The sequence below is a fragment of the Dermacentor andersoni genome, chromosome 7 (assembly GCF_023375885.2).
Source record: "Dermacentor andersoni chromosome 7, qqDerAnde1_hic_scaffold, whole genome shotgun sequence".
NCBI classification, from domain to species: Eukaryota; Metazoa; Arthropoda; class Arachnida; order Ixodida; family Ixodidae; genus Dermacentor; species Dermacentor andersoni.
Genome location: NC_092820.1, coordinates 37076369 through 37095657, shown reverse-complemented (window position 1 = coordinate 37095657; position 19289 = coordinate 37076369). Strand labels below are relative to the sequence as shown.

At 44.9% G+C, this 19289-nt stretch overlaps 1 protein-coding gene across 1 annotated transcript in view; it reads left to right on the top strand.

The window, feature by feature from the left end:
- Positions 1-19289, top strand: part of LOC126535319 (uncharacterized) — a 123854-nt gene that overhangs the window by 82175 nt on the left and 22390 nt on the right. Inside the window, exons 2-3 of the mRNA XM_050182214.3 lie at positions 14074-15094; positions 18307-18710. Coding sequence (XP_050038171.1) covers positions 14169-15094; positions 18307-18710 — 1330 coding nt within the window. The 5' untranslated portion in view covers positions 14074-14168. The remainder of the gene's footprint in view (positions 1-14073; positions 15095-18306; positions 18711-19289) is intronic.

Genomic DNA, 19289 nt, shown 5'->3' with positions numbered 1-19289 from the left:
TTATGCAATCCTCATGCGCAAGCGTGTGCGTTGCGGCTCTTTCGTGGGCCGCTTGGATTCACTCTGGCTCGGCGGATCAACATTGGGCGTTAGCAGTGCAAGCGGTCTTCTTTACTGGGCCTTAGTGCCTTGCAGTTTATTTTTCTTCCTTCCTTGAAACACTTGATCAACGCCTTTGGCTTCTTGGCACGTTTTGATTTGAGCTTACGGAAATGAACTTAGAATGCAGGTGAGGGCTTGCGCGGCCAAGCAACGCGCGTAGAACACAGGCTTCTGTGAGAGAGGGTGACGTGGCGACGAGTCGATGCCCTACGTCGAGGCGCGTTCGCGACGCGGCGTGGCAGCCAATGGAAATTTAGATACCGTTTTTCGCTTGTCCAGACGACAGCTGATGCTCTCACATCAAAATTTAAAATATCAGGCCACTAGAAAAAATTCTTATGTTGGCAAATATGTATGCACACTCAAGTTGCTTTAAGACAAACGAGTGTAGAAACTCCACGCTATTTTAATAGCTCTGCTTGATTTCAGTTACCTTTATACACGCAGAACATTTTACATGAAGAAGACTGCTTTCACCTGACACATGGCGCCTAACCTGCCATAATCGGCCATTTATTCCGCATAAGGCGCTAACAAAATTATATTATCTGCTAACTTCGTTGCTGGTACCGGGCGCAAAGTTATCTGAATCAATTTCTGCAGACTCCCTTAATTATTTTGCCAGTTTCCGGGCAAATGCTATGCTGCAGGGCGCTTAATGAAGCCGTGTCTAATAAGTGAATTGCCGTCGTTGGCGCCTTTCTTGTGTTTCACTACGCGCTGGCATTTATTGTAGAACGCTAAGGTACAATATTTCTTTCTGCTCGTATATTACTGTTTTTTAGCGATAAAGCAAACCTGTTTGCCTAATTTTTTCTGGAATTATGTAGTCGACCATTGACTGTGTTCGGAACATAGTGAAAGAGATGAGAGGATTCTGTTGTGTAGCTGTCCTGCCGCCTTCCTCTCACAGCGCTCCATTGGGGTGCGTAAAATGAAAAGAACGTGTTAGTTTTGTTGGGGCATTCAGAAATTCTTTTAATCTTCCTCCATAAACATGATACCGTAGTAACCGGACAGGGAGGGAACGCTTTTAGCGTAAATGGATTGTCTTGATCCATGCAACGCTGATGTTCTGAGAATTAACTGTTCTGCCCTCAGAAATATCACAATGGTCGTGAAGTTTTCAGCTCAGCAGATTGCAAGTGCAATGTGCCGCAAGTTGCACGTCATGATCATCATGGTATACGGGAAAATTTCAACTTTAGACCAGGCTGGTGCAGAAATGTGATTCTGGTCGCGTCGAAAGTGTTTAGATCACTTCTTTGAATGTGCACAAACCTAATAAATGTTACCAGTTTCATCCAAAGGGCAAAGCATCGACAGCGCTAGCAAGGTTTAGAACTTCGCGTGGACTCATCTGACAATGTCCTAGCTATATTCGAAATATCAGTTGTGCAGAAGCCCGCCAACTCGAGGAACGTTAATCAAAGGAAAAGTGAAATTATGCGAGGGATTTTCCAACTGCACGCGAGTGTGATGTGTTGCCTCGTCGCAGCAGTCGAGCCAAGCCAGCCCAGCCCTTCTCCTGAAGACGTTACCCTGATGAGCGCCGCGTCGTTGCTGAAAGGTTTTCCCTTTGATGTACAGCCGAATTGTACTTCTCAAACCTGTCATTTGCTTGCACTTTATTTATGCTGTCATAACGCAGCAACTTTCTCTTCAAACGCTGCGCATTTCACCTTACGAGTCATCGCTTTCTCTGAGGTCCGCAGCTTTTCCCCGTGCTTCCATAGTTATAGCCCCATAGCCCCACCTGGAAATGGAGACAAAGAAATCATAGAGAAAAGAAATTTTGGTGAAATCCACTAAGCGCAGTTACGAGCAAAATTTTAGCGTAGGAAACATTTTAAGAAAAAGCATATTCATAAAGTTGACACAGTTTTCAAGATCAGCAAGCCTGCGATAACCGCCGCTAGGAGCTTTCATTGCATTGCGTCCAAGAAAATATGGTTGCCACGTCCGGTTTCGAATTCGCTGACGTCGTGCTGGGGTCTGAATTCATTAAACGAACTTGCGAACAACTTTGGACTTCAAAAAAGTCATACAGAAAGACGCATTCCCAAAGCTAAACGCGTCCGTGACATCAGCAAGCTTGCCATGGGTGCTGCTACCAATACGAGTGCTGTAGTCTAGAAAAGGCGTTTACAAGTGATGTCCCAACTAGCGTGTATCAAGGCTTTAAACTATGCAAATGCCACGTAGCTAGACTGCATCAAGGTAGTGTTATTTGCTGTCGCTTGGTGACACATAGATTATTTTCTTGCATTCTGGCTAATTTAGTAAAATTGGTATTAATAATTATTCACCTTCCCAAACATTATAGTCAGAATGAAATCATCAATGAAAAAATTGCAGAGAATTAGGAAAAGCTCCCGATACTGATTTTGGTTTCTAAATACGGGCTATATAAAAGTGTTTTTCCGAAGGTCAAAGATGCCAGCAAACACACGCACAGTGCCGCGAGCATGTATTCGCGTGGCCGTAAGGCAAATGCGCTGCCACTTCGGTTGCAACCTGATTTTAGCCTTAGAACTTTTTGGCCATGAAATTCGTGAATCGCGTCGTCTCCTTCTGATTGCAATCTAGAATAGCAAAGCGGAAATTGAAGTTAAAGATACGATTACTCGGCGCTGGTTGGGGTCAAAATAGGCGTGCGGTCAAAGATCTCCTGGGGGTAAAAATAAATCGGCATTCCTCCACTAAGGCGCGTCTCATAATAAAATCATGGTTTTCGCACGTAAAATCCCAAAATTGAATTCAATATGCGTGCAATGCTCTACCAGTAGGGCTACAGTGACGGCTGGCGCCCCGTTTGAGCTCTTTCTTTTTCTTATGTGTGCGTCATTTAGCTGTAAGAGTGATGGCTATCGCTACTAATGGTCCTGTTGGCGAATCTGCTATAATATATCAAATGTGGGAATCAAGCACTGCGTCAATTTAGGAGCAGGTAGCTGGTAACACTGTACCTGGTGCAGCTCAACTAGTAAATCATCGCAAACCTACATCAAAAGGTGTGGGTTCGGTCCCTACACGTACCAAGAGGCACTTTCTTCTAAGTCAATTTCTTCTTCTTGTCTTTAAAAAATTACATTAACAGGCTTACTCATGTCTGTTCTGAGAACTAATCTTATACTTCTTTCGTTCATTAGTGCTTCCTAGCTGTTTCTAAAATTATATTTGTGATTGTGTATATTTGGTTGCAGATAAGTTTCAGGCCGTCTACTACTATATACTTACCTGTTCTAGGCATTTTTTTATTGCTATTCATACTGTTGCTCGGAAAGGCCTGTCACCTAATTACTGTCTTGGTATTTGGCTATCCATTTCAATTATTGAGCTTGTCTTTATTATGACTTTGTGTTAACATACTGCGTTCATGAGTCTTTAATTGCTAGAAATAGCTATATTAAATCGCGAGCAAGTGCCCGTGTTCCGGCTCAGCGCTGTCATGTTCTCCCAATTTTTTCTCAGAGAACTTATGCTCTTTCGGTCATTCTGAAATGTAAGTTTATCTTTGCGCCTAGGAACGTGTTATTACCACACTTTATCAGTCATCACATGTGGGGCTTGCACACTTCTGTTAATATAGGTGGTATCTGTGTCGTCTCGTTGTACGGAATTTGCCTTGTAGGATTACATTTGTTTGCTTGCTGAAGAATGCAGTCAATCTAGGAAGCTCTTTCTTTCTGCACATTATACAAACAGCTCGCCTGCACGATCTATATCCGCAGTGTCAGCCACCTTTTCTTTGTCTGCTGTTTCGCGACTCGTTTTTCTTTCGCTTTCTCATTCAATCTGTCCATAAAGATTACTGGACTCGAAGTGAAAGCGTTTATTTACGCATTTACTCAAGTGATTTTATGTTATGCAGTGTTTGAGTGCAGCAAGTATTTGGGCCCAGCAGCGTGTATACTCGGTAGTATTCATTAGGTGATTCGAGGAAGCCGGGTACAAGAGCTTAATTATAGTTTTGTACACCAAGATTTCAATTCCGCGCTTTTCTCCGCCATAATGAGTTTTCTTTTGCATAACGGACTCACAAAGATGAACCTCTCGTTCACAATCCTTTATGTTGCAGTGTATACAAACTATACATGGTGAGATTAGCAACCAGCCTCATTTAAATGTTCTGGTAGAAACTTAGCAGTACGCACTGAAGTTTGCGCAACTCGTACAAACGTGTCGGTCACTGGCCATGTAAAACAGGAATGTTTTGATGTTCTGGTTCCTTACGATTCCCTTGTTCAGAATGAGGCCGGAAACCGAAAAGTTTTGATCTATGTATATATAATCGCGACTACTCTGCGCAGTGCCTTGCAGTGCGGAGAAGATGAGCTTTCGGAAAACGTCGGGTGAGGTTCTCCTCAGCCACGTACTATATTACATCTGCTTACATATTTCATTTCATCAAGTATCCTGAAGCATTTCATCAAGTATCCTGAACACTGAAATTACACGGGGAAATAATTTACGGCTCTGCAGGTAATTCAAGCGAGAATGTTGAATTCCGCTTCTAACGAGAAAAAGAATTAAAGTGAAATAATTACCCGAGTGTGAAATGGTTTATTATTGAAGCAGAAAGTGGTTGCGCAATGCGCATTTATGTCAGTCGCATGTGGAACCTGTTAGGAGCTGCAGAATGATTTTCACTTTAACCAACTTTACACTTGAGTCCCAACTGAATTTTTCCGCTTGTGCTTCCTTTGTCGACGCTAACGTGCAGAGGCTATGCTTCAACAAACTCAAGTTTGGCAATACTCGGCTGGCGTACCTAACTGAAGATAACTGAATTGCTACTTCTTTCCTACCAATCTTGCGTCTGATGAGCCTCGTTCACTTATCATTGTCGTCTGTTTACGCGGCCCTTCGTCATCTCCATATCGGCACGAGTTGGCGTTCTACAAGAGGTGAAACTAAACAAACTCCCGAGTTATTGCTGCTTTCCCATTCTCCTCCACTCAGTGCAGAAGAATCTGACAGTCCTATTTGTCGGTTGCGAAAAAGACGTGACTGGAGCTCCCCGCGCGCACCATTTATCCAGCGGAATTGCCCATCTCGGCTCGCATTGCAGCCTGTTTTTATCATGTTTTCTTTTGTGACCCTGAAGGCTGTCCCTACGGCGCACAAAACACATTCGCTGTTCTCCATGATATGCCCGCAGCAGCTTCCTGTTTGGTGTCCTGGCATTTCTTTTTGCCCTGAATGCGGCGGAACACCGTGTCTAGAATCCTTCCCCGTGACGCATCTCCAGACTCGAGGAGAAACAAATGTAAAAAGTCGGCATCTATAGGGAAGAACCCAGACTCCGCTGTGGTTTGCAGGTTTGTGTTTCGTTTCTATGCTAACCACTCCGCAAGCAAATTTGTCGTCTCCTGCCTCTGTGTTGGTTCTTTCGTTTATTGTATTATTATAGCATTTTATTGCCTTATAATGTACCTACACGCTGCGCCAAGCAACAAGAGTATTCTCAGTTGTACTGCAGCACACCTAAAGTTTGTCTACAGCAACAAGCATGTGTCCGCTCTGTAATCAAAACATGTGGAAAAAAAGCAATTAACACTGGGACAAGTGTGAAATGAATGGTTTCTTTCACTGATTTATATGCTTTTTACGTTGCATGCGCCTCGTGGGAACACAAATCATACAAATGTGCCCACAACTACTTGAATAGGGAGCAGATCATTGCCATGCCGGCGTTATTTTTATGCAGTTCTTACTTATAGGACGCCATAATAATTTTTAGGTAGGGGTGCACGAATAGTGGTTCTTGAGGTCGAATCGTATACGAATCAAATAGTGCCAGAAGCGAATCGAATAGCATCGAAGATCGAATACTTTTCAAATTGTTTTCGAGTATTGAACCGCCATTATCTCAATTAAGAAAAAATTGTTTTAACGTCGCAGTAACCTTAAATATAGCAAGTTTCTGTCATTGCATAGTACGTTATGAAGCGTTGTTTATTAAAAGCACAAATGTATCATTAAGAACAAACGAGTAATTTCTTGCCATGCACAGGGTTATTGAAAGAGTGTGAATAATCACTGTGTAGCCTGTTAAGCATGGCTGCCTAAGTGAGCATGCCTGCTGCACGACGCATATTCTTGTGTTTCATGTCTATACCACGTGGCCGCGGGCGCAAAAACTTCACCGTACTTTTGCTCCAACCACATATGTATTTGGGCGCAGTTGATGATCTGAAATATTTTAAGACTATTCGAAAAATATTCGCATCTACCAATTGCCATTATTCAATTCGAAGATCGAATCGAACAGGACACTGTTCGATTCGTTATACCAATGTTTCGAATATTCGCACACCCCTATTTTTGAGGACCTTTTTAACTCCACTTGCTTGAGCTCTATCGCCAGTGATTCGCTTATCACATGCCTCACAAAGAACGAACAGCGTGCGTTTCGAGTAAAAATGCCTAGCCCATATTGTATTATCCTTCCTTATTGTTTGATTACTTTTATTTGAATGTTAGGAATGTTTCGTCTAATAACTATGAGGCATATAAAAAAACTCTGTTCTCCTAGAATACGATGCTAAGTATCGCTTAGAAAATTCTGAGGCCTTCTTGTGAGGCACTCTTGAGGCATTATTGAATCAGAGCAGGATACTAAGGTGCAAATGGGACAAAGGCGCACATTGACATATATGAGAGCTCTTGCATCTACAGTAGCGCCGACAAATTCCTGATCACGTCGTGATCAAGTCGCTATGGTCGAAAAAAATACCACTTTTTTCAGGTGTATCACTGGCGCCATTGCTTCCTTCCCCTTTTTATGCTTCGAATCAGCTGTGGAGCTGAAAGTAGGAATAACCAATATTTTTACGCCAGAGCTCACAACCATTAGCACACTTGTCAAAAGTGTAGAAGCGGCGTGTTCAGAAGTGCGTCTACACCGTCAAAGAAAGACATTTAATAGGCAGCTTGTGCATGCCTTGCCACAGAGTCTGGTAGCCAGTGCACCTGCTTCTAGCCGTGCAGTTTCAGTACCCTGTTTGATCAACGATGTTGTCTATACGCCAGGCGATCGTACGTGGCCTGCAGGATCGAAACTGAAGGCACGCCTAAACACTTTGCGTGATTAATCGCTGACTAGAGGGCTGTCTTCGCAGCACACTCGGCAGTGCGAAGAGGTGGAGGGCCATTACTAGCAGTTGCTGAGAAGGAAATTATCGCGGCCCGGCAAACTTTCAGAAAACACGGCTGTCGAGCTCTAGACAAATGTGCGTGGACGCAGTACGTGCACTTAGTGTTTGTTTCAGCACAGTGAAAAAAACAACTGCTTTATCTATTCTGCGTCGGTCGCAAAAAGAAGAGAGAGAGCGTGTGTTGAGAGCGATGGCACCCTGTAACCGAAGATATATATATATATATATATATATATCTTATATATCTTATATATCTTATATATATATATATATATATATATATATATATATATATATATATATATATATATATATATATACTACTAAATATGAGGGCGCGCGATTCGGGCACAGCCTTGTCTACCGTGAAATGTCCACCGCTTAGTAGATAAGGAATAGTTTAAGGAGGTATTGACAGCAGGGCAGGAGAGAAGGTGCCGTCCTTACCGATTTTTGAGAGCTTCTGAAGTCTTGAATTTCCCTACAAGACCGGTCCGGCCGCGCATCAAAAGCGCAAATAATGCGCACTCGCGATGGCTGTCTTCAGCATCAGGACAGTACGTTCGACCTCCTTGCACAGGCAGCGTGTTTATCGCTGCGACGTAACTGAGTAGACATTTTGGTCTCCTGAAGCTCTTCCAGGCGTGTACGGTATCGCGATTAAAAAATGGGACAAAGGAAGGCACACAGGGACACACAGCGCTGTGTATGTCCCTGTGTGGCTTCTTTTGTCCCGTCTTTGAATCCAACTACTGTACACCCCCTGAAGATGGATTACAAACAAGCCCACATTGCAACCGTCCTCAAGTTCAATGTGATATACACGTGGTTTCTAGAAGCTTGCGCAACATAGATTACTGACATGAATATTCGCCGTCACAGCAATGATTGATCAACTATTTGGGTTTAGAAAAAGGCTCTCCAGGATGTGGAAGTTCCAAAAATGCGCTATTAGTAGATGTGTCATGCAATGGTCATCGTCTCCCTTACCTCCCTCCTCGCAGCACCTCTTTCGAGGAACAGACGCCTGGAAGGTATTTTGTTGTTGAAATAGCTGTGCGCGCCTAACTTGTCAGGGTTGTTATATTTCTTATTATTATTTCTTATTATATTTATTAAATGCGCACTGCCTCTAAATCAGTATATCTTGATTGTCATTCTTTCAACGTTTGGTACTTTTCAATAGCAAGATCTGTAAACCCCTATGTTACGTGTCATCAAAAAGAAAGAAAAAAGAAAGCTCTCGTTTTGCGCGTTCAGCGGCATATCTGGCAAGTAAACAAATGCTACATTCAAGAGCGAGAAGCGAGCTCTTTTAGATGAAGGGATAGCTCGAAGACCTCAAAAAGCTTCGCTCAATTTCGAACGTTGAGACACTATACATATGGAAAAGTTCTTTTTGGAGTGCTGCGCGTAAGATTCAAGTTCGGCATTTCAGAGACGCAGCCTTCATAATAGAGCAAGGACAGCGGTAAATACAAGTCTTTAGCTTCTTGTTGTCCTCTAGCATTGCACCTTTTGCTTATAATCGGCATCTTGAAGGGGCAGCGCAAGACGACGAAGTCAGAAAGCAGGAAACACACAGGACAGCGCTGAACTCACAAGTAACTATCAGTGCCTGTGCATTGATAATGACGCCATCGATGGGAGAGCACGTGGGTATGGGTTGTAGTACATAAGTTTCTGCAAGCCTTCTAATAAAGTCAGTTCTGAGTTCAGCGCTGTCCTGTGTGTTTCCTGCCTTTTGCCTTCGTCGCCTTGCGCTGCCCCTTCAAAAAGTTCAACCAGTACCGACTCGCCAAAATGGCGATTCTTCTACGTTATAATCGGCAAGTTGAGGCTCAGGTGTGCGGTAGAGTCTAATGTCGCCTGTAGTTTGTCTCGCGGCACAAGATGAAAAGCAAGGGCGAGAATTGCTGCGAAGGCTCTTCTTTTACCAGACTTGTTGGCGTCTGTCCAATGCGCCTCAGCGCAGGGTGGTCCGCCATGCGTAGCGACCTCCATGGAATTCCCGACATAAAAAATGCACACGTCTGCGTAGTTCGGCAAGCAGTGCCGCGGTTCCATTAGTCTGAGTGACCACGGCCGCGGCTCGGGGCGGCATTAGTCTTCCTGCTGTTGCTCTTCATGCACAATGCATTTTCCTCCAAACCCATTATTTGTTGGAGGGCGTCCGTCAGCGCTCCGTTGGCGGGTCCCGCCGGACACGCTGAAAAATAAATCCTCCCAAGCTAGAAACTGGACAGGACGAGCCTCGTCTGGCCCGTTAAGCGCTTTGGCCTACGCGGTTGCGACATCGACGTGCTTTCACCTGCACTCTAAAACAAAATTACACCCCTTAGGTGTATCTTGCCGCGCAACAAACAACGTCATCTGGCTTGACCGCATTTCTTTTTTTTTTTTACGCTGCGAGCCCGGTACTTCCCAGTAACGAACGCCATGCGCATTATCAGCATGACGTAGCATTCCCGGTCGGAAAGTAGCGGGCGCGGCGTTTTCAAGAATGGAAACGCAAGCAAGGAAGATGACGATTATTGCTGTGTGGCAGATATACACGCCAAAGGGTGTACATTCGTCTAAGAGTGTCGGCGTATGTATGCGTCTTCTTTTACATCAGATGTTGACATTAGGGACCTTGCTTTTTCACGCGCGTTTTGGCTTCTGGAATTTGTACTGACGTCTCTTGATCCAATGCATGCAAAATGCTATGAATAGTAGTTTTTTATGTGCTTCAGCACTATTCTAATAGATTTATATTTCTTTTTGCATATATTTTACAGATAACGTATATATGCACACATGGATAGAATGCCTATACCATATAAAGCCACCCAGTGCATAAATAATGCGGAATTCTAAAGATAAGGAGAACGTGAATGGGATTGTGCGGCACTCAGAGGAGCCTGAAATTGGGCGCAAGCGTTACGTACGTGCTTGGCACTTTTCTTTTTTCGTGTTGCCTTTGTCGGATCTTCATACGTTATTTTCGAGTAGCCCGCTAGTTGTGCCATTAACAATTTTCCTCTGCTATCAAGTAGAGGGTTCTGAAAGAAAGGAAACACACATCTCAAGTTAACGCAGCATTATCTTATTATTTGTAGAGTTCAGACATTGTTATAAGCTTAAGCACAACTTAGGTAATTGAAAGTGGTTGTCTTGCTCTACCTTTCGTTGAGGCGTCAACTAAGATGCAGGGAGCTGTGTGAGACGGTTATTAGACATAAATTCTTCGACAACATTATTCGCTGCATAATTTCAATATAAAAAACGGGCGTGCTCAGCATTCGTTCTCAGTTTCGCTCGCAATCTGCACTTCTCGTAGCGGTGCTGTAATACATACAGAGTTAGAAGGTGAGCCAGCTGCTTTGTCAAGCGCCCTCTCCTGTTCACAGCGTCCGTCTCTAGGCGACGCATGGAAACGACTTCATTACCAAACGTCACCATTGCACTATGTCTCGTTCGAATAGGCCATCCACTTGCGTTTATTCGGTCTGCGCGCTTTCTGGCTACACGTGGTTGAAGCCTCGGGCGCAGTGCAAAATGCGCTGGAAGTGGCCAGATGACACGATCGCGCACGCCACCAAAGTCAGGCATCCAGAAAGTTTGGGCGTGTGACGGCATGACTCAAGATATGGTAGCAGACCAAATGGAACTGAAGAGGTGTACTCTAGCAATAACTTTCTGAGGTCGTCTTACTTTTACGAGCTTTCGCGAGAATTGACACTGACTGCGTCGACGCGTAATGCCGGCTCTGCCATTGGCACTGCGCGAAGAGAGCGAGCTTGGCACAGCGCCAGAAAAGCGGTCGGCTGTGTACGCGGAAACGTCTGGCGCCGGGTGTCGCGAAATATCGAGAAAGAGAAACCGCCTCCGAAAGTGATGGCCAGATAATTTTGCCCCTGATGTTACTCGTAAATGCACCAGTCGTAAGCTATTACCGTGCTGACGAGACGTGCTTCACCCTGGTGGCGTCTCGGCGTGTGAAGGAAATACCTGCGAAGTCCGGAGAGGAGCACGCGATCGTTTGATGATCGGAGGGGCTATAGTTGTCCTTTAAGTTTTCCGCTTAAAAAGTAGAGCGTGCGAAGCACGCGAAATGGGACTGGAGCACGCGGATCCGCGCAAAGTATAACAACCCCCCCACCAAGCAAGTTGTCAGAAAAAGCAAGCGCTTTATTTCTACCGCCCGTGCTTCACAGCCGAGTGCCCTATATGTCATACGGAACAATAGACGGCAGTTGGAGGCTTTTGTGCAGACTGGACGCGCAGCTATCTTTTCCGTCTCTGTTAACAAAACCTAACCACCAGAAAAAGAATTCTTTTCTGTCCAAGAAGCCTTGTGTGGCTAAAAAACGATTCATTCAATAACTTCCGCTAGATGTTTTGGTAAAGAGATAGAGTTGTATTGGAAGTGCATCTACATACATCTACTCCTCAGCGGCGACTCCACCTAACTGTACTTGACGCCATTCCTACGTCAGGCTGTATTTGCAAATTATCTTAGCTTCAATGTTTTAAAAGTGGGAAACATAACCAAGCAGAATACTCCCGAATAAAGAAAGAGTGGGTTTCACGTTTGTGAACGTTCGCTCACGAACGCTTGTCCACACTTTGATTATCATTTGACAACATATTAAAATGAATTGTGGGGTTTCACAGGCCAAAACCTCCATATAATTATGACGCACGCCGTAGAAACAGAGTTCGGATGAGTTTTGACCACCTGCGGCTCTTTTGTCAGCGCCCAGTGCACGGTACACTTGTGCGTTTCGTTTTCGCCTCCACCCAAATGCCGCCGCCTCAGCTGGCATTTGTTCCGGTGCCCTCAGGATTTGCAGAACAAAGCCACAACCACTACGCCATCACGTCGGCTTTAGCATAACATATTAAAGTAAGGTAACATTTGTTAGTCATATAACGCGTTGTCGCTTTTCAAGTATTTACCCGTGATTCACAGCTCGACAAGAGTCGTTTTGATCGCTTACAAGCTCTTTGTCGTGTAGTTTTAGAAGTTAGCGTTTTGTGACGCTTAAAAAGATATGCTGAGCCAAATATACATGCAACAGCTTAATGGATTAGCACACAGTGTTTTATTGCACAGTACCCGTTGCCCTAAATACAACTTCTAGGAGTGATGCCGCCTAAAAGATGCGTATCCATGTTCAAATGGGCACATTTACTTTGCGATCGCTATAAAATGAGAGCAAGAACAAACGAAGAAACTGCATGATGGGCTTCGCGAAAGTTTAGGTAACGGGAGGAAACAGGATGGTCTCCGGTGGAATAGCGTTTCATGCGTCAGCGCGTGCCTAGCAATAATTATGAGTGTAGCGAAATCTATATGAATAGGTGGGCGTTTAATAATGTCTTGGCCGTAAATGTGAAAAGATACACCAAGAGAGGAAGAAGCCGTTGCTCTATGACAATTAAAACATTAACCCACGATTTATAATTACACAAAGTAAAGAAAGCCCTGCTTTTTAAATTAAACAGTCCAGGTCGTGCCATCAAAACAGAACATGTGGCCTGTCGAGTTGTGTCATCGCCAATCGGGAAAGAGGTGGTAACGGATATTACAGTTGTCGCCAAATTTCTGGCCGAGAGCGCTAGTCGTGTAGAACAGGCGCGCATCATAGCGCAGGGGTTAGGAGCTGAATTAAAGCAAACGGAATTGAAAGAGGCACAAGGAATTAGTCTGAAAACTATAAGATTTCTTACAGATATGATGGCTGAAACGCAAAAGACTGATAAAGCATTTTATATTTTTCTCACTTTCACCACCTCTGTGTTCGGTCCTCTGAGCCCTTAGTATGAAAAGGCCAGAATTTCAACAAGTTTAGGAAAGAAGGATGTAGCGAAACAGCTTTTTAAATTTGTAGTTTCCGTTACCACGCCTAAAATCGACGCACACCACCAGCCACGCAAGACAGCGCGCTTCCTCTCCGCTTCCGTTCCTTTCGCGCGGGCGAGCTTGAGCCGCGATCGTCCTCTCCCCTAGCATGCTTTCACTCGCGCATACAGCGTAGCGCTCGCGGAGACCGTGTTACCGCCCTTGGACTCTGTACGAAACCTCACGTCAATGGCGAAACCTCACGAAATGCGCCTGGAGTGTCCATATAGTTGCTATCGCAATAAAAACGCGTACATTCCGTAGCGTGCACAAGGGAGGGGCGTGAGAAATATAAAATGGAAAGACGGAGCCAGTTATATAAAGGGGAGAGGGTTCCCATGTTAGCATAGAGTATGTGAGCGATCGCAGCTGCCAGAAGGGTGTTTGCCTTGTTCTTTGTTTGAAGTTGCTGCAACTTTTGTGAGACTACGAAGACGATGAATAATCCCCGCTTTGTTATATCACACCCACACTATAACCTCCACTAATGTCTGAGTTCTGCGAGCCGCATTCAATTGCATTCTTTGTATAGGTGGCATCTTTTGTAATTCCTAGCAGGGCGAAGTCTGCCATCTGCTAGCTGCCTAGTTAGCTCAGGTGGTAGAGCGGCTGCCCCGGAAATGCGGTGGTTCAGGGTTCGAGTCCAGACCAGGACGAATTTTTCTTCAACTGCGGGGCTTTTCTTTCAAGGGACAGTATGGGCTTCCTTAGTAGCAATTGCTACGGACGGGTGGATGTCTCATTTTCTCTTCATTAAGCATGTTGAATGATATTAAGTATCCTTCGAAAAATAGGAAGCAGTAATCTATGCATTCGTGTGCAATTATCTTGGTGTTTTCATAACTGGTGCAGTCTTAAGTAAGCTTTTTGCTCTCATGCGCTACGTAACTAATTCTCATTTCTGGTTTTTCGCAACAGGTGCTAGTCGGCCGTGGAGCTCCCTTTGCCCGCTACCGTAGAAGAAACGTCACCGGTGTTCACACCACAGCAGCCCATGTCAGTTCCGGTTCCGGATGGTGACCAGATGGACGCCACGACGGTGGCGAGTAGAACGGCACAGAGGTGCTGGTTTTGTCTTCCGGCTCATCAGGGCTTTGTCACTTCTGGTCGCCGTGCTCACCGTCATATTCTGGACGCAGGCTCTTTATCGATTTTCCGGTATTTCCGATCAAAATGTAGAAGAAGGTGACGCGATTTTTCCACCGTCTGCGAAAACTCATTTCACAGTTGCCTTTGTAGGGGCACCTGTAATATCAAACACATCTCCTGAGAGCGAGTTATCTCGGAGAGAAAAAAGTCCGTCATTATCATCAACAGCAAGGCTGCACCTGCAGGACACGTTCAAGGAGCAACCACAGAGCGAAGGCGACTGGGTGTCCACCGACACCTACCCGAGGACAAAGTTAAAGATATTCCTGTACTCGGCGTACTTGGACAACCGCCTCGCCGTTCCGGTGGTTCGGGTTATCGGCGCTTACGCCAGCGTCGGCGGTGCCCAAATCTCCTGCAGACTTGAGTACGCCAACGGTGACGCCAACGTGGTCGCCGCTGCACAGAAGACCATTAACGAGAACTGGAAGCTCAAGTATGGCGCGGCCTTCTTCTCGTGTCCCTATTCGGACGACGCGGACAATCCACCACCCAGTCGCGTGCGATTGAAGGAGACCTATGAGCTGCAATGGAGCCCTTGGATACCAGTATGGCCCCTGGAGACGAGACCTGGTCAAGCGACCGGCCGCTTTGCGGTCTGCGTCAAGCCACTTCACTACGAGTACGACAGGGCATCGTGGCTGGCAGAGTTTGTAGAGTTCCACCGGATTGTCGGCGTGGACCGCTTCTTCTTCTACAACCACAGCATTGGCACCAACGTAGAGCGTCTGCTACGGGTGTACATTGGAAAAAGCGTTGTCACGAGTCTTCCGTGGAACCTGGACATCAAGTGAGTCTATGAACAGTCACAGAGCATGTGGGTCTAACTACGACATTTACAGAACTATTATAACTCAAGTGCTGCTCCTCCGAACTATAACCCCTTCAAACATTCGTCCACATCCCACACTGGCGCCTATTAACGGTACCTAGCCAACGGCATTCTTTAAAGTAATTACGCCTTGAGATTGAACTCACCTCGTGGCATACACATAGATGAATAATTTCCTCTCCATCGTTTTTCATTGGTTGTGGTAACAGTTACCTGTGCTACAAAGCGGTAATTTTCACGAGCCTGAAAACGGTGCTCTTTGATTATGTCGTCAGTACTTTGTGGTGAGTTTTCGACAGCCAGGATAGTGTGAGCCCTTCAGTATATCGCGCGCGGTTTGCAACCGAAACGAAAAATTGAAAAAATAGAAATATTCAATCAAGCTTTGCAAGGTGGTGGAGGCAATCGTTTCTCCATCTGGAAATAGTGAGCTACAGAAGAAAAAGAAATGCACTCATTGCGAGCTTTGTAAGTATGGGTGCGCGTTCTGATAACATTTGATGCTATCGGACTGCACACGATCAGTAACCTTCACATGATTGCGCAATGGAACTGCTAAACTACCATTGTAGCGGTTGCATTTGTGTAGAAATATCAAGTCTAATCATAGGTATAGTATACAGCCGTGAACTTCTGTAGTATATTTGCAAAAAAGAGCGTTGCATAGTGGTGATATACTGAAGGTGAAGCAGAAAATGCTGCGTGTAGGCTACCTGATGGGGTAGCGAAGATAATGCAGCAGTTTTTTGAAAACACTCAGCGTGTTCTTACCGCATTCAAGTGTTCTGGAGGGTCGTTAAAGCAGATGGCACAAGACTGGAAAAAAGCACGCAATTCGATCGGCATCTGTCTTGCATTCGCAAGAAATGCCTGCCTTTCGCCTTTCACTTAAGGTAATCAGACTGTTTTCATATTGATCTCCCCTTCTGCTCTCCATCGCCTTTCACTTTGCATTTTTAAGCACTCTCTCCCTGAAATATATTACCCTTTGCTGCATTCTAAGCCCATACCTGCATGATACGTTGAAGAGCATTTAACCGCTTAATATAGGGGCATTTACGCACAGGTAACCTCTTGTGAATGTGCTAGCATCTACGTAACATACAAAACAAAGCGAACTGAACGTATCATTGCAATAGAATGTCAACACTTACAGTGTTTCCTTAAAAATTTCTTAGTAGGAAACAGTGGGCGACAATAAGCGGCTCGTCTAATTTGGGTGCGATGTAGAATGTTGTATAAAAAGCCGCCAGTTGAGTAAAGCTATCACTTTAGTACCAATGTATTATTATATAAACTCGAAAGGTCGCTGGCTGGTTCCAGTTTCCAAAAGAATACGCCATATCTCAGTTATTCAAAAAGAAGCAAAGCGACGACTGCATTGAATGCAAGCAGAAACGCCAACAAAAAGTAGCCTGTTTCCGGTGGCCGTAGAATTTGAAGCAAACAAATACCACACAGTTCATTATCGCTACCTCTTTGCAACTGCGACTGGCGTAATCCACCGGCGTACGAGTTAATCCGTTTCGTTCTGTCTCGCGCTGCAGCGCACAAATAAAATCACGATAAGTTCGTAAGCTTCCCCCTTACCGTCAACTCCTAAGCGCATCCTAGCCTTGACTCCTTTCCATAACTTTTTTGCATGCAAGAGAAAGACCCAATTACAGCAATCCACCTTGCAGTTTTCCCGGTGACACTGAATGACACCGTCCTTCAGAGTGTGTTCCTTCTGTATAGTGTCTGCCTATCATTTGTGGTTGGTAGGGATGGAGCGTTCAAGAGGGAGAGCAGGACTCTATCAGGCGCTACATCGTTCATTGCGCGGAGTTTCTTACTTGACTATGTAGCGTGTGATCACAACTGCGGCATAGTAGGTTCTTCGTCAGTATTTTTTTCTCATTTGCATGTTCATGTTGCTTCAATATCGCTTCAATCCAGCAGACCAAGCTGCACGCACCCTACCTGCTCACATCTATTATACTTTGATATCACTAAATATTTCTTACTATTCTACATGTGGCACCATGCCTAAAGCAGCGCACAGAGACGTGTTACTCGAAAAACATAGAGGCTTTCTACCACTGTTCATTCCGCTCATGAATAACGCTGGGCATTGGCGTAACTGCAGGACACTTTGGAGTGATCAATGACGGGCTCTAGTCTTCATGATTACTTTCTTCTGAAAATGCCTGTTCAAGGATTGCTAATTGTATCTACCATTCGCAAAAAGGAAAGTAGGGTCGCGCGAAATTGTTAAAATATTGTTGCAGATTTCAGGGAGATAATGCTTTCCTCCAGCGATCATATGTTTTTTGATGGTGAGAGAAATAATTAAACTTGCCTTTACGTGGTCATGTTCTTTATAAAAGATACAACAAACGCGTTTAAATATTCAAATATTTTTAATTCGACGATGAAACTTTTACGCGCATTTTAATCTAGGAAAGAAAATTGTTTACATTGAAAAGAAATTACTTGCTGAGATATATTTGTGCACTGTTTTTGACAACACCCGAAATGTACAATATAGTGAACTTATTACTCTATTTTACATCACATGTTTCTAATATTACAATGTGGTGTTCAAACTCCCGCTGCACTATTTATGTGAATATGTAACAAAATTAGCGAAATATATTACAGGCCTCGAGGCCGCTATAACCTAGCTGCTGCAATTCTTTTTCATGATTTTTATGGCATATCAAGTCAACTTGTGCTAGGTGCATGCCGGCCTCAGGTGCGGATAGCCTGTGAATGGCGGTGCTGGAAAGCATGAGCCATTGAAAAACACGCAATTGTGTTCGAGGAAACGTGATAATATTGTCATCTACGTTCTGGCATTTTCCTTCACGCACATTTACTATACATCCGAAATAACAACAATAGTTACGCCTTCATGTGCGTTATCCAATATGCCTTCCCACAATTATTCAACGTGGCGTCTCTTTAGTAACACCGCAGTGGTAAATATACCTGTAAGTTAAGGTTGAGCTATTCGCGTAGAGCTAGTAAACGAAGGGATGACTAAAATTTACAATAATTCTGTATTCATCCGCTTCATGTCCTGGTGTGAGAGTGGTTATAGATTGTTTAGGGGGAATAAAGAGTGAAGGCACACTGGGCCGCATGCGGCACTCCGCCGTCCTAAAGGTTGTGCGTCTCCTCTGCAGGTCCCAAAAGGAAATCCGCACCGAAGGCCTGTTCGCAGCTCTCAACGACTGCGTGTACCGCAGCATAAACCACTTCGACTACGTCCTTGTGCTCGACCTGGACGAGTTCGCCGTGCCTAGGAAGGACGACAGCCTGCCGGCCATGGTGACGAGGCTGAAGCGCCTCGCGCCCCGCACGATGAGTTACGTGCTGCTGAACAGTTTCTTTTACCTGTACTGGGAAAACGACACGGCCGCTTACGGCGCCCTGCCGGAGACGTCCCCCCTGGAAATCCCGTACCTGCTCACGCAGTTCAAGACTCGGCGGTCGAGGAAGGTGTTCCGAGTGGGCTCGCGCTCCAAGTACATCGTGCGCCCGCTGGCGGCTGTCGAAGTTGGGAACCACGTCGTCTGGAGATACCTTGGTACGCGAATTGCTTCCGCTTTTTTCTGCATTTACCGTGGTAATGTGGCAGCGGCGCTTCTGGTGTGTCCTCTTTTGTTTTCGCATTTTTCTGCCTGTGCGATACATTATATGTCTACTTTCCAACAAGCCCAAATATTTTGTAATGGTTTAACTTGACAACTAAAGCACAGGGTAAAATACGCCACTGGTGTGATCTGTCAGGAAAGCACTGTCTACGTGTTCGTGCCTATGTCGCTCTGCTGCTGCGGAGACAAAGTGGCAAATTACCTGTGTAAGCACCGCTTACATGGCGGTCTTACCACAGCTACAAAACACCCGCGAGACATCTAACCGAGTGCATACGTTCTGTCACGAGATAACACTAGGACCTAGTGCTGTTTTTATCGCGGCCGCTATGAGCATTCACGAGATATCAAACGTATATCTCTCTGTCTCTCATCAAAACTTAGAGCTGGGCGAGTTGGTGTGGTTCTAGCTCGTCTAGGTCTTTTTCCCGCTTTTTAAGATATTTATTTATTTATTTATTAGTTACCCACATAGCCCCGTAGTACATCACAGCAGGGGAGTAGCATAGTTA